The sequence below is a fragment of the Anopheles gambiae genome, chromosome 2 (assembly GCF_943734735.2).
Source record: "Anopheles gambiae chromosome 2, idAnoGambNW_F1_1, whole genome shotgun sequence".
Lineage (NCBI taxonomy): Eukaryota > Metazoa > Arthropoda > Insecta > Diptera > Culicidae > Anopheles > Anopheles gambiae.
In genome coordinates this window covers 101,471,645-101,494,962 of record NC_064601.1, presented here as the reverse complement: position 1 = coordinate 101,494,962, position 23,318 = coordinate 101,471,645, and the positions used below count along the sequence as shown (strand labels likewise).

The following is a 23,318-nucleotide window of genomic DNA, read 5'->3' as shown; positions in this document are numbered from 1 at the left end:
CCCATACTAAAAAGTGTTTAAAATGTAAAAACGGGTAAATAGTTGAACGAAAAATGTAATATTCTTTGTTTGGAATATAATATGCTGTTTGTCGATACATATTACGTGGTAAGTAATGTAAAAGCACAAAAGTAATTGAATTAAACGGACCATTTCGATAAACACTCATGTAACAAGTAAATACTACTTACCCTCTCCTTTTTTCCTGATGTAATCGACCAGTACCAGTACCAATATGATAGTACAGGTTAGCAAATATAGGACAAATCCAGCATATTAACAATGATGTCTTTAAAATAACAATTAACAATGAATTTATCTAATTTTTTGATTCGGAACAAAATAACAAATCCAACAAGTCGTGCGTTTTCTTCTTTTTTTTGGCAGATCAATATTATTTCCCTTTTTGCATTCTTGCGTGTGTGGTTGTTTTTCCCCCCTCTGATGTTGCCATTTCACTCCCTATTTTCCTTTCTAGCATTAAAGTTTCCTTCGCGCACTGCAGCTACAAAACTCTTCCCGCATTGCTCTTAACCTGAATGGCGAGAAGAATCATCAAGCACCACAGAAGACACGGCAGGAAACAAAACACGCATCTCCCCCCAAAAAAAAAAACTAATTCGTAAACAAATCTTACTGCTGACGTATTTATATGTATATTATGTGAGCCTGCAAATAAGCCTCCCGCGCTCGCACCCATCCAATTGATGCGCGGGGTATCCGAGAACGGGTACGGAGCCGGATTGACCGAAAGGAATAATTCGAATTCTAAAGAGAGTTAAACACATGAACCTACTGTTGTTGCCCACTGCCCCATCCTCTCCTAGTGCGACTTGTGTGTGTGTGTGTGCGCGCGCGCTAGGGCTCGACAAAGTTGGGAGAAAGGGGAGTGGTGGTGCAGAGTTAGAGTTACATTCACACAGGTTTGCGCGCACACACACACAGATATATTTATACATAGTTTTACTAAGGAACCGTAATCAAGGAGCAGAACAAAACTGATGGAGGAACAGTGCGTTAATAGCTGCTGTTTGGATTAGCTCGCTGCAGCACAGCGGTACAAAGGACAAAAAGAGTATCGAACATGTGAGTTTAGCAAAACAGAATCCGCTTTTTCGTAATCAATTCTAAACACGTTGCATGTGTGGAGCGTTTTCAAGAAGCATCATCACGTTTAGTCTTACACTTCACACATCATGATGCCGTCGTTGTGTGTTCGCCGATAAGGGGGGGGGCCGCCTTTGCCAAAATCCTTCCCCCAAATATGTACGGAACACACGAACGCAGCTATCAATTTAGATCTTGGACACACCAGAAAAGGACACCAAGGTGTATTAATCAAAATGGGAAACAAAATAAAGGTTAGGATGGAAAAAAGCGTCACGACAGCGTTTAGAAAAGCGGCCTTCTATCCCAAAAACAAAGAGTTTACGTTCTCTCTCACACACACTCTCACTCTCTACGTTTCGCGATCAAACGGTACAGGGGTGGGGGGGGGAGGTTTGCTTCAACGAAACTGTTCCATGGTTGACACTGCCGGCGTTGTTGGCTGCAGGATAGACGAGCTCGGTTCACGGATGCGGTGATCATCGTTCCTCGAGGATTAACGTTTCCTGCGGGTACAGCTTAAGTTCCTTCAGCGTGCTTTCGTGGTTCAGTGTTGTTAACTAAAAGCAGGAAAACGAAAAACGAAACAGTTGTATCACATGCTGCTCGGCACTACAACCCCTTCCTCCCCCAAATACGTACGTCTCTGCGAGGCCAGCTTGAGATCACTTTAAACTCGTCGATCAGATAGCCCTCGGCGGTGATATAGTTTAGCAGCAGCTCGAGCGGCGTATCGACGGTAAACTTGCGCTCCAGCATGTCCCCGGCCGGTGTGCGCACCCGGATCTTCGTGATGCTTTCGCCGCTGCCCTGCTGCGGCTCGTCCGGCACCGTGCTGCGGGCCTTCGCCCGTATCAGCTCACGCTTCGCTTCGTTTTCCGCCCGCTCGCTCTCGAGCCGGCGCCGCTCGGTCTGTATCATCATCTCCTTCTGCCGCTTCGCTTCCTGCTTGGCCCGGTCCGCCTCGAGGCTTTCGCGGTACGCCGCGTCCTGCTCGAGCTTCACCTGCTCCCGGGCGAATCGTTCGTTCTCTTCGCGCAGCTCAATCTTCAGCTGCTCGCTGTACATGTCCGAAGCTTCCATCAGCTTGGACAGCAAATCATCCACACCAACATTACCTGCGGGGGAAGGTGAGTGAAAGCTTTCTTTAGTGCGGCTGCTGCTTTAGTAAAGGAATGGTTTATGGGTTTTGTTCACACCTACCATAGATCACCTGAAACACTTCGCATTGGCTACGATTTTTCGATATCACAAGAATGGCCGGTAACCGATCGGTCGGGATGTTGCGCACCGTTATTGAGGCCGTCATACCCACGCAGGCCGATATTGATGATAAAAACCTGGTGGGAAAGGAATCAAGCTTTACTATTATTCTGCATCTTTCATCGGCGTAGTCGCAAATTTACTTACATATTTTTGTTACTTTCAAACGACAAGTCCCACCCGTACAGGACGAAATGCTCCAGCAAAATCTGGATGATACTTTCACATGCTAGCAGCTGGCCGCAGAACACGTTCGTGAGCACGCTTCCATCGTGGTGCAGATAGATCGCCAACAGTTTGCGCTGGAGGAGGTCGATTAAGGGAGGTCAACGGAATTAAAATTTCATTCCTTTTATTTGTGTCGACATTATTACTTACATCTCGAGCCGACGGTCGGTGGCAAGCTTCCTTCAGCGCATCCTCCAGGCTGCCCTGGAAGAACATCGGATGCTGCGGACCGTACCGCTCAGCGAAATTCTCCACAAACTGTATGCTGCCGATCGTTTCATCATCCACATTGTCCGGAACTGGAATGGAAATGATGGGCAATAGTTGTTAAATATATCATCGCCTATCTTAAATCTATCAATTGTTGCGAGCAACAAGCCCTGCGAGCCCACAAGCCTTCTCTAAACAAGCCTTTTATACACGATGACTAGTCTGATTCAAATTTCTACGCTATTGCATCATGCGGAAGGCGATTGATGGCTTGTTCTCTTAATTATTTAATTTATAAACAGAAAAGTAACATAAATCATCTACATTTCAGCCGAGTTTTCTTCGATCCCTTTTGCATAATCCAATAAAATATAACAATTATTACGGACTATGCGATAAAAACGTTGCCAAAATCATAAATCAATAAAAGCAATTAATCTGATTCACCCTACGTACTTAAACGCTTCTGCTGATTGATGATCGGCGTTTCGGTGAAGATGTCGTCATCGTTGTTGAAGTCGGACGCATCCTCAAACTCTTCGCCGCTGCTTTCCGAGTCGATTGGAATGGCCTGTAAGCTGTCGGCGCTGTGGAAAGGTAGCACAAACACACACCACACCACGTTGATTAACATATTAGCACTTTTAAAATGCACATATGAACACACACACACACAGACACCCTACCCAAAGTTCATCATGTGACGGCTGCTGCTGCTGCTGCTGTGGCTGTTGTTTGCGCTGGTGCCCGCACTGCTGAGCGCGTTCAACAGATGGCTGTTGTTGTTGTTATTGTTGTTGTTGTTGTTGTTGTTGTTGCTCGGTTTGTTCATACTCTCGTCGGCCCGCTTGAGCAGCAGATTGTGCTCCTGGCCGACACCCGACTCCGCCAGCGTCGTGTGGTTGCTGATGTTGCTCGGCCATCCCGACCAGACCTGGTGGCGCACCGGTATATCCGTCACCGTGTACACGTGGTTCTTGATCGACAGTATGTCCTGCTGAGCGGGAAAGTTGAGGTGTAGCAGCTGGTTGCTCGGCTGCACATTGATGTGCAGCACGTACGTCTGCTGACTCGTCGCCGGATGGACATCAACACTGCGGGGCGTAAGATAAGAACGCATTAGTTAGCATTTGTGCACGAACTTCAACTCTCCTCTTCCCACAATCACTCACTCGACATCTCCGACGAACCCATCGGACGTAAGGTCGGTCAGCTTCAGGTTCACCTCCTTGCCGACAATGTTGAGCGCCTTCAGCGGCGTACTGGGGTTGGCCGTTTCCCGCTGCTTGCCCGGTTCCCAGCCCTTCAGCGCCTGCCGGCACACCGGGACGCGCGTTTTGTCAAATATTTTCGCCTTCAGATCACCGACGGTCGCATGGTTCGATATGCTGATCTGATGCTGCTCGTTCTTAAACGCCACGTTGAACAGCAGCTCGACCGGTTTCGTGTCGAGATAGTTGAGTGTGCCGGCGCGGATGTCGTGATTGCTGCTGGATCGCGAAGAGGATGCACCTGGAGGAAACACACACGACAAAAACGGGACATTATTCTTTGCCTTTACACTTTTTTTATGTATTTTGCTGTGTCCGCGGGGGGCGCATCCTTACCAACATCTGAAATGTTAAACGCGGCACCGCTGGCAAGGCCCACGTTCCTCCTGCTGCCGAAGTTAAGCGGCTTCACCGGCGACGAGGGCGCCGTCATCTGCTCCTCCACGTCCGGCAGCTCCTCCAGGAAGTTGAGGTCGTTGGAGTACAGGCCCATGTTGCGGCCCCCGCCAAACAGCGCGGACGAGGAGTGGGCCGCACCCGGGCCGCCGCTGCCATTGCTGCTGGCGGCCCGCTCGCTCGCACTGTACGCCGGCGGTACGGTTGCGGCGGCTGGCGTGCTGTGATGATCCGTCGGATCCTGTGGCAGTACGCGCTGTATCGCGTTCTGTGGTGGCGTGCGAAAAGTGACGGATTCGTTAGTATTGGCAGAGGGGAGGTAAGGCAAGACACTCTTACTTACAATCAAATTCCAGTTCGATGCTTCCAGGTGAAATATCGCTTCGGCCACATCGTCGATGGCCGTTATGCTCTGTGGAGGGAAGGGAAGAAGGTAAGCGCACACGCCAGAGGAAATTTAATTTAAATGGGTAACACACCACAAGAACCAAATGCGTCACACACAGCGGAAGCGGTAAGATGTCCCCTCCCGAGTGTGTGTGTGTGTGTGTGTGGTAAAAATAAACAACGCTGACTCGGCACGCCGAGGGCGAAAGTGGCACAATTTAAGCGCACCGAGAATAAAGACAAAGGCAATGGTGTGCTGGTGGTCCAATTTAGCACCACGATTCCGTCCCGCTGTCTTTGTTCCATACCGCCACAGTCGCGGCTCGTGGCGTTTGCACTTACCTGAAAGTCGGCGAGGATTTCGTCCCGATTTTCGGACATCTTACGCACTTTACGCTCCGGGGGAGCCACACCAAGCGGGGGGAGAGGGGGGAGGGAGTGAACACCACCACCAGAAGGCACCACCTACGTCGATTCTGTCGTGCGTATTGCGTGCGTGCGCGTGCCTTTATCGGCCGTTTTTCTAAACTGTACGACGACGACTACTGCTGCTGCTGCTTCTCGTTGCTATGGAGCCACCTACTGCCAGGGATCTGCTTCCTGCGCCACTGCTGCTGGTGCTGCGGGCCGGTAAAAAAGCCAATAATCCTGTCAACCGAACACAGTCGCCTGTACGCAGGACTGTGTAGCGCCGCTCACTGTAAACCTCCTGGAAGTGAAGGGGGGAAAAAAGGGCACAGCAAAACAAACCCCACAAATTAATCACACTTGCTTAACTCGTTGGTGTGCTATGGAATTTCGCTTAATGCGAACACAAGACACTGTTCCCTTTTCAAGTGGTGCGCTATTTTGTGTTTTATCGTTTGTGTGTGTGTGTACATTGTATAGAAGGAACCTCCGAGAACGATCAACAGCAAGACGGCGGACTCGCAGTGACCGCTGCTCGGATGCTTGCGGGTTGCCAAAGGGGTTTATCCAATGACTTTGATTTCTGCTGCAGCGCATCTCAAGAGGATGGATGCTCTGCTACACATGTGAGTCTCCAACTACCTCCCCACAAACACACACACATATACGTAGCATCCTACAAAGATGGAACTGATAGAGCCAGACATTCAGTCGCTGGCAGTGTCGCACGGTGGCGCAAGTAGTAGAAAACAAGATAGAAAGCAGCAGATTCGCTGCCGCTGTCGAGACGGCGTAAATTGTGGGACGCATTAGCCAGCGGGCGTACGCGTGAAAGAGATGCAGTGACCTTTGGCCAGTGTGCCCGCCACCACGGGGAGAGGGAAGTGAAAATTGGGGCTCAGGGAAGGACACGATGATTTCGCTGCCACTATTACTACGCATCGTGTGTGTGTGTGTGTGTGTGTGTGTGTTTCGAAGAGAGCATAATTCTACCACAGAGTAGGGAAGGGCGGAGGAAGGGATGGTTATGAGACTGAATGAAAGGGGGAGAGGCCGCACGGGAGGGCAGCCAGCAGCCATGAGGCAATTGTAATGGAAATTGTTGTCTCACTCCGAAACCCACTCGAAGCCCCCCGCTCCCCAAACCTTTTTTCATTCATCCTCACCCACCATCGCACTCCCCCCTCTCACCCACCACCAACAAGTACTGAGGAACGATTTTGTTTTTCCGTTTCTATTTAGGGGAATGAAGATGTGTTTTGCTGTGCTTAGTAGTAGTGCTGTTCATACTACATCACCTTTCTCCCTCTCTCTCTTTCGCTCTCACACACACACTCACTGTCTCGCTCTAGCTCGCCAAGTGTATAAAACCAAAATGATCGAAGCACGCGGATTTTGTGACACGGAAAGATTCGCTTCTCACTGTTCGTTGTTTCTTTTTTTTTGTTGCGGCCCTTTGTTTGTGGTGGGGTTGCACAGACACCTCCGCTTTGTACTTCCTCACTGCTACCTTGACAGTGTGCAAGGTGTAAAATAGGAGGAGGAAGAAGAAGAAGGGCGCTGTGGGTAGGGGGGGGAGGTTGGGTGGTTGATTTTTCACGTTGTTTGTGCCTCACAATACACGAGATCATTACGTCTCTCGGTGAGCCTGTTCGACTGCTTCTTCTCACTCACACTCGCACACACACAGGCACAGAGAGGGCTCTTCTTTGTAGTAGCACACTGTAATTGCTGTCTCGCTTCCACCCTTCCGCTGCCTCTCCTGACTGGCCTGACCTGGCCTGAAGTTACAGCACAAAAACAGCTAAACTGCCTTTGACGGAGGCACCGTCGTCGTTACCTTTTGTTACCTTTTGCTTAAGATTTCCCTTTACTCCTCCTCAACCACTCGCTCTTCTCCCACTCTTTACCTCTCTCTCTCGCTCTAGCTCAGCTGGTCGCAACACCCTTGTGCAAACATGCCGTTTCCCCGTATTGCCGTACTGCCTCTTCCTCCTCTGAAGTCCCCACGCTTCAGCTGAGAGCCACCTTTCGAAACCGAAAAACTGGACACCAAATCACAATGAAAACGCCTGTACACAAACACACCAACGATGGAAAATGCAAAACGTTGTGTCAAACAAAAAAAAAGGGGAACGCAAAGAGGAACGGATGATTTTACCAGCTCGTCGTCGTCGTCGTCGTTGTTGTTTGTGGGGGCTAATGGTGCTGCTCACACACTCTCACACACCCTGCCCGTGTGTGTCTATTGCTCTGCGCGAGCTGCTGCTGCTTCTGCTGCTACTGCGATGAAACGGCACAACGACGACGTCGTAGAGAGCTGGGGCAGAGTTCGATGAAGGGAGCGCACACGCATGCACACACACACAGAGAGACACACTCACAAACGCAAACACGCACAGTGCCCACAGTCCCGACACGGACGATGACGGACGGAAAATAATAAACGAAAAGCTTCACCAACTTCCGCACGGGTTTGCGGACGGTGCGTGGCTTGATTCTATCTATCACTAGCCTCACTTCCGCGGTCGGTCTGTCTTCAGTTGGTGTCACAATATCGCACGATAAAGAACTCGTCCGTCATGCCCGTTCATGTGTGCTACACGGTTTTTGCTCTGACTCACACACAGGCGCACGCAAGCACACACGCGCACACACACACTCTACGGAATAGGCTGAAATGACAATACGCTTTTTGCGATGGTGCGTGCTGTCTCTTTCTTTGGGTACGGTCGCCACTGACAGCCACACACAGGTTTGACGTTTAGCTGCCCGGCGGATAACGGCAGCAGCACGTGCTTAGCCGAGCGGTTTGAATTTGAATTGATGAGTTGAATTGAATTCATTTCTACTATTTCAAAAGTGCGATCGTATATTTGGCGTTATAACGCTTAGAGCTGCTGTTTTATACCATGCATACTATGTTATAGAGATTTTTTAAATTACACAAACATAACAGAATAATACCAGCGTTCATGATAGAACTTTAAAGCTTGTTAAGAACGTGTACCGAACTGTACTGTAACTGTACCGTGTACTTAATGTATGACATCGGTACAAGGTGGCTCTTATCAAAGTGTCAAACACTGACGCCGTCTTGTGGTTTGTGCTCCAGATAGATTAGTTATTTGAAGTAATAATATTTAGTGAAGTGGTTTTGACTTAACTGTTAAGTATTTAAAATTCCATGAACGTTATGAACATTTACAGTTCTCAAATAAACATGCACATAAAGAAAACAAAAAATTGTGTTGTTCATTTCAATGATGGCGTCTAGCTTGAAAATGGAACACAATGAAAAATAATCCCTGGCACCGTGGCATAAGGAAACTGCTTAAGTGCTATTTAGAAAAACCACTTGGAACTTTGATGCTGTTTATCTTCTGCAAAAGGCGAATTCAAGTAGCGATCTTTAGCATGCCAAAATTAGCTGCTTAAGCAATTTTAGCTATTTGGGGTATATACACAATCAAACTATTATATTCCATTTTATTTCGACAAGCACTGCTAAACATTAACGTTCAGCAGGTATCCTTTTACGTGTACGAAATTTCTTATTTCGACCCATTACCATCGAGTGTCAGCAGCGGCGATCTATCGGGCCAACAGGTTGAGCCCTAACAAAATCCTAAGTCGGGAGAAAGGTTTATTTTTTATATAACGGACGACCCAGAAGCCCAACACATCCTTGGGGTACATGAAGAGAGTCTGGTTCTTTAACATTACCGGTCTTGAAGCAGCTCCTATATCAATCCTATATTGATCCTAAAATTCCAAACCCATACCGGAAACTGATGCCATACCCACACCATTTCTGGAACCAATTACGAATCTGTCCTGGAATTGATCAGGAACTTATACAGATCCCAAGTGCCACAAATCCACTAAACGACCACTAAACGGCTTCTAAACGACTCAAGCATTCTACCTAAACGGAATATAGAAAGACTTCGTTTAGCAGACGGCAAACGACTCATGCATTCTAAAAATAGCAAAAAAAGCTGGTGGCGCTATCATCTGTTGGTGGGATACCCCAAACTAGCTGAGCTTCATCGCTTGGAGGAGAGCTTTCTCATTTCTTCTGTACTGTTGTATGGTTTCGCATTGAAGTTATGCATCGCTAGAACTAGAACGGCGATACGTTTGTTTAAATACTAAACTCCAACGGAAACCACCAGCACTGAAGCAAGTGAGTTTTGAGTAATGGCCGTTGGTGTTGATACCCACGTATCTGACGTATTCATATAGATTTTTGCTTAGAAAGTTAGAAGGCTATATAGGTCATGATAAGATGAAACTTGTCGAAACACATTGCAAGAAAAGGATAGCAATATAATGATGAGTTGTAATACGCCATCTATTGATCAAAACCAATGAAGCTGTGGAGCTTTCATTACAAAAAGGCTTTTGATATCTTTTATGTCGGATGCATGGACGTAATTACAACGGCGAAGACGATTCACTTTGCATCGACATAACATATAAAAACTTTATTTATCCTTTCACGCACACATCATACGACAGCCGTCGACTGCTGTCGGTGAGTGGCACACCCAGGTGGACAGAAAGGCTAAGTCTGATCGGACCACAACAATATCATTTAAACGCGGCTCGACTTCTCTCGTGTTGCATTTTTATAACAGTTGCCTTTGAGCAATTTTAAATTGTGACTAATGTCCATCTTTACATACGTCCCCCTACGCAAAGCCATGTTAATTAAACATAATAATCTTTCGTGTTGTTCTCTCCGAGCTTGACATGGTCATGTTGAAACCGAAAGACCCAAAAATGGGTGAATAACCGAATCGTGCATCAAAATTATCATGTTTTTCATGTGACTCTTCAATAAATTTTTTTGGGCTGCTGTTGACGATTCTGCCATCACTGCTGACCAGTTGGATTGCATTCTTTGACGGTACCATGCTACGGTGATCGGTCGAATTCGGTGACAGTACATACTTTAAAGAGGGCTGGCGGTTGGAACGGCGGTGGGCCGACGAACACGGCTCGTCAGTATTATCGTCAGCTGTTTGATATACAACCATTTGTCGTCCATTGGTGCTGTTGCCAGCATTCGAGTGGTGGCAATTACAGCAGCACCGTTCGCTCGCATTGTACGACAGTCTGGATCTGGCAGCCGTGCGATGGTCACTTGAATTTCTTTGACGATGCATCCGGTTTATAGCGACCTAGAATCCGGAAGTTCAAGAATGAAAATATTACGATTCGTGAGTATTTGTAAACGTTAAAGCATGAGTACACAGGTCATACCAGCTAGTGTACCCATGCTGTTAAACTAAGGCATTTTACTTACAAGCATATGGAAGGGCGTCATTGAATTTGATCTAAATACATCCTCGTCCTCATCGTCGCTGTCAGCTAGGGCCTGTCGAAATTAAGGAAAGTACATGCAGAGGTATATTTACACACACAAGTAAATAAAACTACCAGAAACAAATGCAACCCTGCGGTCAATTTCCAAGTGTCACTTAATGCATTGAACGATTCCTAAACGTAGTCTTAACGACTCAAGCAAGAAATACTACTTTGTGCAGCAATTTGGCATGATCGTGATCAAATAAGCTGGACCTTGTTGTTTAACGAGGCGTTTGCTGGATGCTACTACTACTTACCATCAAGTTGGCCAGTTTTATCAAGTCTACAATATTGGACATCTTATGCGGTTGCTCGCGAGAGGCTCACCTAGGAAGGAAGAGAACAGCTTCAGAAATGATTTTTGCGTTGATTTTGTCGTGCGTTTTGCGTGCGTGTTTGTATGTGCTTTTGTCGGCTGCTTATAAACAGCAGACGACGACTACTGCTATCGTACTACTACTGCAAAGGATTTACTACCTTCGACACTGTTGCAGCTCGGTGTTAATCTCCTGGAAGTGATAGATAAAAAGCTTAACTTGTATTTTTTCTTTTGGTGCATATGTGTACATTGTGAAGAAGGAACCAAACACCAAGAACGATCAGTAGACAGACACACGCAGTGACCCCGTCATATATACGAGGAAGAGGAGTTTATGCATGAGGATGTTCTGAATGAGACACTTTCTATGATCACAAGATCTATAGCATGAGCGATCTTACTCCAATTGGAATTGCACGACTAAAAGACGACGGACGCACACTTTGATGAAGAACGTTACATGACGCATAGGAAGGAAACGATGAATAGGATGAAATACTACAACACACACACGGTGGGATGTACGTACGCACTCTCTCAAATACCCTTGCACAGGGTACAGATTCACACACACACATACACACACACACACACACACACACACACACACACACACACACAGAGAGTGAAAAAGAAAGAGAGAGAGAGAGAGAGAGAGAGAGAGAGAGAGAGAGAGAGAGGCACACACACACACACAGGCACACACAGACACACACACACACACATTCATATACTTACACAGAGGGTAGATACACATACGTGATACTCGGTGGCGTTAGTTGCTATTCCTCTCTTGCTAGTACAACTTGCTCGACATTCAGTATGTTTTTTACTTTGAGCCTACTGGCTACATTGACCCCAAAACACGACATTAAGACTCGTTACTTCAACGTTGCTTATATAGGCCTTGCTCAGTTTCTACGGGTACACGAAGTTTTATCATTAGAGATTATCGCGTTTTTGCTCATTTTTTCCCTTTCTTTGTTTCTTCTCCTCGGTGATACTTTAAGTTTCGAAACGATATTGATAAAAAAAATCGTAGAAGAAATTCTTAGAAAAGAAGGTTGACCCGCTGCGCTTCCTGTGAGCGCGTATGTTGCATTATCAATAATCACTGTACAAATTCTATTAATTTTGCTACTCTAATTCCTGCTCTAATTCCTACACTAATTCCTACGCTAATTCCTACGCCGAATTTCTTCACAATTTCTACGCAGCACATTTACTTTTCTTTTTTTGGCTCAACAACCGTTGTCGGTCAATAAAAATTAATAAAAATATTTAATGATAAAAGGAAATGAGCCGCCGGCGAGCCATATTTTGCCGATCACTGGTCTAGAAGATTAACACAGGGGTCTCCATTCTTTACTCTACTGCTCAATATATTCTCGTCATACGGAACGGTAACATGTCTCTCAATTATCTGAGGAACATCAACTCCTTAGGGAAATTCATGTTCATTATACAGCCGTACCGGCGAACTCGTTCATTCCTGGGAACGTTCGCCACGACGCTCATTTTCACTCATTTCATAGCCCTCTAGATCAAAAATTAGAAATCCGTATTGATTTTGTACTGGCCAACCTAGTGGTACAACCCTGTCCACTCATGAGCGACGAATATTTCTCGTCGAACGAGTTCGCCGGTACGGCTGATAAATTCAACAATTCAACGAATTGAGAGGGTGCAACGGTATTTTGAAAAACCATTTTTGCGCGACAGTTCAAATGAACTGTGATATCTTGAGTGTACGGCTGAACATCTTGTTGTGGACAGACCGCTGCCTCATCCTGAGGGCTCACTGTTGACAGCAGGGCTGTCATCCTGTGACGTCCTCAGTGAGGATCGCGGCGCGAGAAGGACCAGCCGTCCTCTCCCCGCATTGCGTGTTATTGTGTGGTATTATTCAACAATTGTAAACGGTTGAACATATACCAAAGATAGTAATAAAATACATGTTCTGTTTGTGCCGTACATCACCGTCACAATGTTAGATTTGTGCGGACACAACACATCTCTGCTTATCAACAAATAATTTTGATAAGCTTCGCAGCACTATAGGTGGGTAATTCAGATTCATACATCTGAATAAATCTCCATAGTGATTCGATAAAATTGTATCTTAAATTCTAACATTGGGGCCCTTTCCGTTTTAAGTTCGTAGGCTGAAATTTCAGCCTGTCAGCTGTTTGCATTGTATAGCAGTTTTCGAGCAGCTATCTAATTGAGTATAATATGCAGGTGGGCTTATCCCAAAGTGTATGAATTTAGAAGGCTGATTTTTATCGCTTCTGCTTCTGAATTAAGATTTTAAGAGTGTTTTGTGTATTCGTCAAGACTCCAGAAAGCTTGTTTGAACAAAAGTTTTCACCCATCCTGTCAAAAAGTGATATTCAAATATGGTTTTAAAAACATACTATGAGACCACCTGGACTACATACACTTTGATTCTAGATTCCACCACGTGATCTCTTTAATGCACCTTGGGGTAAATGTAAACAACACCGTGTTTTCGAGCAGGTACTCGAATCTAATTCTAGCTTTGAGGCTAGAATAATCTAGACTGAAAATTGCAAGCTAGTTTTTTGTGTGGTTTTGTATGGAGTGTTTACATGATTTCAGCCTCCAACTGTCAAACTCCATACAAAAAACTGACTAGAATCGTGAAGGGCCCCATTTATGAATTTTCAAAGATTCATGACATTCATTCATTAATTGATCTCTGAAAATTCTTGAACTTCTAAAAAAATCAAGAATCCTCGGGTACTCATGAAATTTATGTCTAGAAATATAAGAGTATCTAAAGATTTCTTTCCTATTCCCAAATAGCCAAATCATGATAACAGACTCATATCAGAACCGATTTACGACGTCTTATATAGTGACTTAAAGATATACTTATAGCAGTAATAATAAGACTTGGTTTGTGAAAATTATTAAGCCATAATTATAGAAAAAAGTACCATAATATGAAATATTTAATTTATGGTAATGAAACATTTCAGACTCTTTTCATGGTTCATTTTGTTTAAATGAAATAATTCGAAAAAAATTGAAAGTTTGGATGATTCGTTAAAAAAATTTCGTTGTTTATTTTTTTCGTTTAGTTTTGCTTGACAACTCAATGTTTTTTATCTCTTTCCGTACACGCGCCAAAAACATATCCGCCGAATGAAAATACAATACAAATGAGTATTGTGTTGGGTTTGAAAATTCCTCATAAATTCATCAGACTGCAAACTGGAAGGTTCTAGTTTTTTGTTTCAATCGAGTATTGTGTTCCGAATGCTGGCTATTGCATTGGGCTATTGCCACAACTTACTGGCGAAGCACTGTAATTAAAAAGCAGTAAATAATAAAAAATCTTTTAGTTCAAAGAGTTTGTACGTGTTTTCCGTATCCGTGAGAAGAAAGTGAGTAGTACATGAGTACAGTACTGATTTTCTAATGTATTAAAAGCATTTCTATTTGTTTACAGCAATATCTAACTATGCCATTCTCAATAGTGCAAACCCGTGGGCCTAAAGGGTACGCTGAATTAAGCATTGTTCCTGATTCCTGGGTTCAAGGCACTAGCCATAAAAAAACATATCTGTTTTGGCCAAACGTTAAAGGAAACATACAACATCTAATTACGAATGATAATAGTGTTCCGGAAGAAGGATGGACGAAACAGGAGTGTCAGATTAAGCGGCAAGGATTATCATACGAAGCTGCTGATTGCACTATAATGATCATGTCCGGCGAATCATCTACAGATTCCGGAAAGGAACCGATATTAGCTAGTTGCAGAGAAACAACTTCATACGCTGATATGTTTTCAACAAGAATTGTGGAAAACTCTTTAACTCCAATCCGCGTCGAGAATGAAATCGACATCTCCTCACCACCTACGTCGCCTCTTACACCAAGTTTGTCAGAAGTGGATGAATATGTTGGTTCAGTTGAGGTAGTCCCAGAAGAAGTTTCACGTGACAAGACGATAAAAGAAATACTAGAAGCCCAAACTAATATGATGATAGAGCTTCGTAATGAGCAAAAGCAGATTTTAAAAGAACAAAAGAAAATAGTGAGTCGTATCGGCATAATCGAAGTACAATTAAATACTTTACTTAATCATACCGAAGTAAGTACTACTAATCTTACTGGTTTTGACCATCCATTCGTAGACAATGCCGAAGATCTGGAAAAATTTGAAAATGATTTAGATGAGGAAGAATATTATACCCAAGTAGTAAGCTTATTGAAACAAAAAATTATTGATAAAGATATAAACAACAGAATGTTAGCAACCCTTGATGCCCTTTTCGATAGGAGTTTCTTAACAAAGTGCACATGGACAGGTATTTCTAAATCAGGAACTAAAATAGCAATGCATTCATTTAAAAATGTAGTAAATCTTTTTAAATGCGTAGGAAGTACTAACCTTGTGCCAGTCACAGATGAAACGGTGCGAGGTTTCTTCATGAATAGATTAAAACACGCATTAGAACGATCTAAGGCCAAAGGTCTACGCAAATCAACTAGCCGTAAAAGAAAATTAATATAAATTCTTGCCTACATTTAAGAAACATAAAACCTTTCATTTATTTGCCTTACTTACTACATAAATCTAGCTCTAACATTTTCTATTTCAATACGTGAAATTAAACTTAGGTTAACGTGTGCAACAATGGAATAAACAAATATTCAGAACTATTATCTACACTATACGCAACTAATTTGCATTTAATATCGCCAGGATGACAAACTAGTTCGTTAGGATTTAAGCTCTTAAGATCGCCAAGAAAAATGTTTATAATTCTTGATGGAAATGGTGATAAAAAATAATCTGTCTTGTCGGTTATTTCTTGTCCAAATATACTTATCTTTTTGTTGTTTTGTTCTGAAGACTTTGTGTATTTGACAATCTTATTATCTTTTGTCATGTACCATTCGTTTCCGTTATCTTTACAAAGTATAAAATTTTTCATTTGCAAGATGGTATCCCCATTTGGTTTGGTTTTGGTTGATATGCAAAATTCTTTATGATTCATAGAACGTAAATCATGACTAAATGCTTCCAATTCCGATAGTCTATTTACTATTTGTTGAAGATGCTGATCTGCTTTGCGAAGATGTTTTTTTAAACCTCCCAGAGCATTTTCAAAATCATAGGTGGAAATTGAAGGTAAAGGACCGAACTTTTGTACTTCTTTTGAGATGTGAATTAAGTTGTGCACATTACTGGTTAAAAATTTCTCTCCGTACAGTTTACCGAAATCTTCAACATAAACCTTAAGCATTTCACCAGCGATTTTCCAATTAGAACGATAAACTTCAGAAGATAGCAAAACTATGGCACAAAACAAGAGTTTGAAGTGCTCATATTCTTTATCAGGCAAATTATCTTTCAAAATATAAATGCTAAGATAGTTAAAAAAACTATGGAATTGGGTACCTTTCCAAAATTTGAGGTCTTCTAGTGGACCAAGTTTTCGATGGATTTCTTTGGGCAGTTTAACTTTTATAATTTTTTTAGATATTTCTTCAATCTGTTTAGCAAACCATTTAGTTCTAAGACCTAGTTTTCCATCTCTCCAACCTAATAGTAATCTACGCATTATCCCCAAATCGATTAAATGAAGATTGTCACCAACTATGACATCATCAATAATATCGAAATTCTTCAAGCCTAGAAGAGGCGATACTTCCCTGTGATGTTTTCCGTACACCTTACGACGAAAGTTACGATCCGTTCTCAGTGGTGCATTTGTATCCTTAAAAATGGTACATCTGCCTTCGTCATTGAATTCTCCCTCGCAGGTGCACTTTGCACATCCCTCCTTTGCATTGAAATATGCAACACCTGAAAAGAAAAATAGTATGAGTACTATATATTCGCATTTGAATTGATATCTTATAAAGTACATGAACACACATGATTTGCGAGATGTAGCGTAAAGCCACAGCTTTTAATCGTTGTGAAGAATTTTGCCAGGAGGCAGTCTGATTTTTAATTTTGGTAAGAATAATAGTAGGCCTAGAGCCCTTTGATCAAGTTACGCTGAATTAACTTATCTAACTTATCTACCTTACTGTTGTGGATAGACGTGCCGAGCCCTGGATTTGCCGTAGCAGTTGCGCTGCTGCTGGTCGACATCCAGGGATCGACACTGCGCTCACGCACACTACTACGCCACACTTAGCGATGCGCGCTAAGTGTGTGCAGAGCGCATCTAACCCAGAAGAGTGAGTGTGTTACAGGCTACCGGTCGAGCAGGGCTCATGGTGCGGCTCGTGCGCGCGGCCTCATACTTCATTGTATTGTGTTTTGTTATTATTTATTATTGTACAGGCGGTCCCCGAGATACACGGTTAATGGGGACCGAAAACGGCCGCAAAATACCGCGTATCTCGAATTTCCGCGTAAGTCGAATCTCGTGATTTCCAGCTAAAATATCACAATTTTTCGTGTAATTTTGCAAGTAGGGGGCGGTTTTAGTCACTTTATGAATTATTTGATATGATTCTGACTGAATATATCAGTTTTAAACCTTTTGAAATAGTTTTTAACATTCGATCAAAACGGAAATTATTTGGCAATTGGAAATTGATGTGTCAAATCAGTACAATTTGCGCAAAGAATTGTCAAATTTAGAAAACCGCGTATCTCCGAATCTGCGTATAAGAGGTACCGTGTATCTCGGGGACCGCCTGTATTCGTTTTAATAAATGTGTAGAAGTTTCAAAACATAAAACTTACACTACTAGTACAATATAGAATAAAAAAAGAAAAAATAAACACAGGTGGTCCCCGAGATACACGGTTAATGGGAACTGAAAACGTCCGAAAAATACAGCGTATCTCGAATTTCCGCGTAAGTCGAATCCAGTAATTTTCAGCCCAAATTTAACTAATGCTCATGTAATTTTGCAAGCATGGGGTGGTTTTAGCCACTTAGTTAATTATTTGATAAAATTCTGACTAAATTTAACAGTTTTAACTCTTTTGAAATGTTTTGAACATTCGATCAAAAGAGAATTTTTTTGGCCTTTGACAGTAGATGTGTCAAATCAGTAAAATTTGCTCAAAGAATTGTCAAATTCAGAAAACCGCGTATCTCCGAATCCGCGCATAAGAGGTACCGTGTATCTATAATTTTAAACATAAAAAATTAAAAAAGCACCGTTAGAAGGTGAGAACCGACGCTATACTTTTAGCTTTTAGCCGTTCTCTTAGGTAATGGACAGAAAAGCGCTGAATGCGATTTTGTCACATGCGCCAAGAAATTAGTTTTCTCAATTTACTACCTGTTTGAGGTACTAATATGACTCATTATTGTATCTCTATAGGGATAATCATTATATGATGTGATTTAAACCATTTGAAATTTGACAAAATGCATGCGACGAAGCGGCAAAATCGCAGCTGCTGTCATTTATGTCCAATCCCATACTAAAGCTTGCACTACGAGCAACAGCAACGCGCAAAGAAAGGGTGAAGGGTCATGCCGCCCTGGCAGCATCGTGATCGAGAGGGCAAGGGTGCCATACCGCCCTGGATGCAGCATCACTTGCATCAGCATCAGCACCAGCAGCAGCGAGCAGCAGCAACGTGTGAAGTAAGGGCGAGGGTCTATGCCACTAAGCATCAGCAGCAGAGTGCAGCAGCAAAAACAGCAGGAACGTGTGAAGGAAGGGCGAGGGTCCATGTCGCCCAGCATCAACAACAGCAGCAATAGTGTCACAATGTCCAAGGAGGGCGAGGTTGCCCTGCTGCAACACTGTGAGTGGAAAGAGGGGCGAGACCACATGACGTCCCGGTGGCAATCTTGTTCTATAGGGGCAAGGGAGGACATGCCGCCCCGGCTACAGCCCGTTTCATGAACAGGGACAGGGACTTCATAATCACCATCTCATCAGCGAGCTTCAACCCGATGAAGGCACACGCACCATCACCGCCGCCGCAAGTAATCGTCGCCAACACGGATCAAGTGCGATGGCGATGGCGGGGCGGAAAAGGGTGCCGGTAGCCGTAAGCTAAGAAAAGCGCCCACACCACAGCATTCCCAGATTTCATCAGCATCGGCCGGAAGGTGTCACCACACCGGTATTCCCTCAGTGTAATATCCCGTGTCGGTTCGACTCCTCCGGATAAATAAAGGGAGAGATGTTGTGGGCAGCCGTGCGTGCCGACCCTTGGACTTGCCGTGGCAGTTGCGCTGCCACCGGTCAACGTCCACGGGGACGACAGTGTGTACACGCACACTGTCGCACACACTAAGTGTTGTGGGCAGCCGTGCCGACCCCTGGACTTGCCGTGGCAGTTGCGCTGCCACCGGTCAACGTCCAGGGGGACGACAGTGTGTCACGCACACTGTCGCACACACTAAGCAGCGCAAGGCTTAGTGTGTGCCGAGCGCACAGTGAGAGTGTGTTTGCGAGCCGATCGAGCAGGAGCTCTCGGCAGGGGCGCTCGGTGCGGCTGGTGCGCGACCACCGTAATTGTACGTTTTAAAGTGTTGTACGTTTTTATATTATTTATTATGTAAAGTTTTAATATGTGTAAATAAAATAAGAAGTACAAAGAGCAGTTCACAACACTAAGTGTTATGGCCGAACCTGCCTAACGGCTAAGGGCACTCACCGAAGACAGGCAATGGTCTTCGGGTGATGTGTGAGTGTAGCAGGTCGGGCCAGAGAGAGATCCGAGCGGCAAAGTGGATTATTATACTGTAGGCTACCGCATGGGCAACAAGAGGAAATAGAGAAAGGCATATTCCATATATTCAGAAAGACGAAAGTGTACTGTATTCGATAGAAGGGTGGCGATATCACAACACTAAGCGTGCAAGGCTTACACAAATTGCGAAGGAAGTGTGGGGCAAGTTTCTGTATGAATAAAAGTATAAAACACACTGGGAAATCATTTTATAAATTTCCAAATCTAAACAAAACATATGAGAAGACGAAAAAACATAGCGCGTTGGAATTTGAGGAGGAAAACATATAAGACGTCTAGCAGTTTTTCGTCTGCGTCAGAGCGCGCACTAAAGATGCGTTTCCTGTCACAACCATTCAAGTTGCATGAAAAAAGACTTCGACAACCACATTCAGTCATTTCCTAAGTGGTTGCCAACAGAGCAATCCGTATCCATTAGCCGGCAGCTGGAACTGGCTATTGACTCCGACGATTCGTAAAATTCCGGATGTCGACTGGCGGCTCCGGATGGTAAAAGGTTCTAGCCTTGGAATAGTGCACCTTCCTTACGAAGCCGCTTGGCGGATTCATTTAGAAACGATGCCGATTTTTGTCTTTACCCATTACTAGTTTTTTTTACAATAACATGAGATCTTTACATGGTATTACAAGACGCTCGATCCTCCTCTCACTCTTGTTGGCCTGATTGGTTTAATCCGATGATAGTTCTACTACAGATGTACCAATCGGGTAAAGTAAGGTTCACGCCCAGTAATCCGCACTTTTGACAACCAAATTTATGATAAGAAATAGTGTTTGTGTAAAAGCGTTATTTAGGGACCAATTCTAAGTGATAGAATGTAAGAGGAAGTGTTACTTGTTTAGGTAATAAAGATCATTCGAGTCCAGAAAGTCAAAGCGTACGAATGATACAAAAAAAAATCGGTCAAAAGTACATTTGATGAAAAGGATTAGTATCTTTCAATTTTTTTAAATACATGCTTACTTTGTATTTACCTTTTAAAAAAGCTCTGGCAGGAGAATCCGCTATTATTGCCCGTACTTTAATTGTGACTCGACGATTATTCAGCACCATACCAACGTCCATTAACATATTCAGCTCATGTACCAGTGGTTTCATAAACCTTCTCACATCTTTTGGTTTGGTACGCCCACAAAAAATAGCTGCTGTGATTGGGGCAATCTGAGGCATTTCCTTTATGTTGATCATGATCGGCCAAAATTGTATTTTACTGCTTTTGTGCAACGGAAGCCCGTCGATGAAAATGTTTAAAGATAGTGTTTCTGGTACTGTTGCAAATCTAAAAACAAAACAAAAACAAAAAAGCAATTAAATAATGGAAGAAATTAATAAATTAATTAATTCTAAATGTGTTTCAAATAGCCTTACCGTAAACTTTGAATTAGACTTTTCCTAATGCCACGGTTCCAGAATGAACCATTTCCCAGATCTTTTATTTTTGGACGCTTTCTATTGGTGTTTAGAAGCGTTCTGGCATCTTTTGGGAGAGCAAAATTAGTCTTCGTCCTCAAAATCTTAAGCAACATATTTATCGCCGAGTGCTTTTGATTGGTATACAATGCAAAATAATGCAAACAATCAGAGACTGACATTGTATCAAAATCAATAGCTCCTTCGTCTATCTCATCTTCTTCTTCGTCACTCTCAGCTTCTCCTTCGACACTCTCAGCTTCACCTTCACCACACTCGGCTTCTTCTTTACCACTCTCGGCTTCTTCCTCGTTTGGACTAAAGATCAGCGGAAATTGTTCGCCATCCCCTTGAAAAGATGCTTCACCAAGAAGTTTAGCTGTAATGTCACTGTTTGGTTGCACCATACCTGCAACAAAAGAACAATTCGTATATTCATGCAATCTGATATGGTTAATAAAAGGAAAGTAGCACAAACCATCAGTCGTATCGGTATAGTCGAATTCCGCAGCAGCACCACACTCTTCTTCTTTTCTTAAATCTTCCAACTTCCTTTTTCGTCTGTACAACAAACCACTCTTTTTCATATTGCGTGCGTAATTTTCATCAGCCATTTTGGTTAATTAATTTTAGTTTATACTTATTTTTTACTTCACATCAACCACGCACTGTACAACAATCACCCACCGTAGCACGCCAAGATCTGTCAAAGCATACGCCATTACACATGAAGAAATGAACGAAGAAAAAGTCTTTTCTTCGTTTCTTCTTTGATTCTTTCTGTATTTGTCAAAATCTTCGATAAATAACAACGACAATGCAACACAACTTGAAAAGACCGTTAATGAAGATGAAAGTTTCGTGAAACAGTTCAACCGTGAAAAAATTTCGACTTTTTCGGTTGTTGTCTTAGGTTTTCAGCTATCTGCATGATATAAAATAGCAAGTATCAGAACCAATTTCCTTTTAAGACTGTGGAGTCTGATAATAGAAGAAAACAAAATTATAAGACTTTTTTTCGACCTTGTGGTCGTAATGTGGCTATTTGGGTTTAGTCTCTTTACTACACTACGCTACACTTACACGGTTAGAATCGATCTTTTTGTAATTAGAAGGGTTTGGAATTAATCTGAAGACTGGGGGATACTTTTACGATTTGTCTATGGTTAATCCCATGATAGCGGCAACATGTTTGATAACGATATGCGAAACTGTGAAACTTGAGTCTATGACTCAGGCACACACTCTCAATGTGTCAACATCGTTTGCCCTGTCTGATTGTGCTCAATAAAGTATACGATAGTTAAAGGCATACTATACTATGTACACTAATGCACAGTGATACTCAGTCAAATTACTGTAGTAATGGTTGAGCAAGGGTTGTGTTATGTATGTTCGTCCGAAAACCACAGCTGTAGCCAGTGCTGCAAAATATCATGAGTATCACGAGATTTTCAGATTCACCAACGAAAACAAAGAAACATATCCATGGTAGCTTGATGATCATTGCTGATACTCAATGAAAGTGTGTCATGACATGCCGAATACGACATGCCTGTGCTTGGGTCAACCGCGATACTCTGACTGACAAGCTTAGCTTAATGAAGGCGCAAGCATAATCATGATTTTTTCTGGCTGTGAACAGTGCTGCCAAATGCCACTGTTTCAATCATCAACACTCATGAAACGAAGCTCAAATCAGATCACGTACACAACTGAGATGATCAGTGACGATGCTCAAACAGTTGGAGAATCAATCACATGCTTGGTGACATTTAGTTTAGCACCCAACTCTTGGTCACTCACTTGGTCACGACATTTTTGTCGGCGATAATCACGACATTATTGGAATATACTTGGCGCCTGGGCTCTAGCAACAAAATGAGCATGCTTTCTCCCTCTATCTCTTTTGATTATCTGTCGGGTCAAACAGAGCGAGAAAACATGCTCATTTTGTTTCTGGGAACCACTCGCACGCAATGCATATCTCCCGTGACCATCGCGATGATCACCGACTGAAAATGTCGCGACCAAGTGATTGAACACGAGTTGGTTGCACACAATCAGCCGTACCGGCGAACTCGTTCGACGAGAAACATTCGTCGCTCATGAGTGGACAGGGTTGTACCACTAGGTTGGCCGGTACAAAATCTATACGGTTTTCTAATTTTTGATCTAGAGGGCTATGAAATGAGTGAAAATGAGCGTCGTGGCGAA

At 43.4% G+C, this 23,318-nt stretch overlaps 4 protein-coding genes across 8 annotated transcripts; 1 reads left to right on the top strand and 3 right to left on the bottom strand.

Moving 5' to 3' along the window:
* Window positions 1-366: 366 nt before the first annotated feature.
* LOC1277080 (FAS-associated factor 1) lies at window positions 367-7,939 on the bottom strand. Of its 5 annotated transcripts, XM_061642959.1 has the most exons (13): window positions 7,432-7,921; window positions 7,181-7,342; window positions 5,205-5,571; window positions 4,819-4,887; window positions 4,416-4,743; window positions 3,981-4,320; window positions 3,495-3,902; window positions 3,265-3,395; window positions 2,749-2,897; window positions 2,518-2,672; window positions 2,311-2,447; window positions 1,750-2,225; window positions 367-1,667 (listed from the first exon to the last, which is right to left on the bottom strand). In XM_061642959.1, the coding sequence occupies exons 3-13, from the start codon at window positions 5,241-5,243 to the stop codon at window positions 1,587-1,589; spliced, it is 2,313 nt and encodes a 770-aa protein (XP_061498943.1). In that variant the 5' UTR covers window positions 5,244-5,571; window positions 7,181-7,342; window positions 7,432-7,921; the 3' UTR covers window positions 367-1,586. The 5 variants fall into 5 exon arrangements, with proteins under 5 accessions (XP_061498943.1, XP_316513.5, XP_061498941.1 ...); XM_316513.5 differs by lacking the exon at window positions 7,181-7,342 and having other exon boundaries at window positions 7,432-7,939; XM_061642957.1 differs by lacking the exons at window positions 7,181-7,342; window positions 7,432-7,921 and adding an exon at window positions 6,466-7,124.
* Window positions 7,940-9,728: 1,789 nt separating this feature from the next.
* Window positions 9,729-16,977, bottom strand: LOC133391136 (uncharacterized). The gene is made up of 4 exons (XM_061642159.1): window positions 11,704-16,977; window positions 10,904-10,973; window positions 10,585-10,656; window positions 9,729-10,459 (listed from the first exon to the last, which is right to left on the bottom strand). The coding sequence occupies exon 1, from the start codon at window positions 16,875-16,877 to the stop codon at window positions 15,618-15,620; it is 1,260 nt and encodes a 419-aa protein (XP_061498143.1). The 5' UTR covers window positions 16,878-16,977; the 3' UTR covers window positions 9,729-10,459; window positions 10,585-10,656; window positions 10,904-10,973; window positions 11,704-15,617.
* LOC5668378 (uncharacterized) lies at window positions 14,456-15,675 on the top strand. Its single transcript, XM_024811310.2, has one exon. It carries the CDS (start codon window positions 14,456-14,458, stop codon window positions 15,512-15,514), a length of 1,059 nt encoding a protein of 352 aa, XP_024667098.2. The 3' UTR covers window positions 15,515-15,675.
* A 2,576-nt stretch (window positions 16,978-19,553) lies between the features above and the next one.
* Window positions 19,554-22,058, bottom strand: LOC133391137 (uncharacterized). Its single transcript, XM_061642160.1, has 3 exons — window positions 21,580-22,058; window positions 21,060-21,510; window positions 19,554-20,970 (listed from the first exon to the last, which is right to left on the bottom strand). The coding sequence occupies exons 1-3, from the start codon at window positions 21,713-21,715 to the stop codon at window positions 20,595-20,597; spliced, it is 963 nt and encodes a 320-aa protein (XP_061498144.1). The 5' UTR covers window positions 21,716-22,058; the 3' UTR covers window positions 19,554-20,594.
* Between the last annotated feature and the right edge of the window lie 1,260 nt (window positions 22,059-23,318).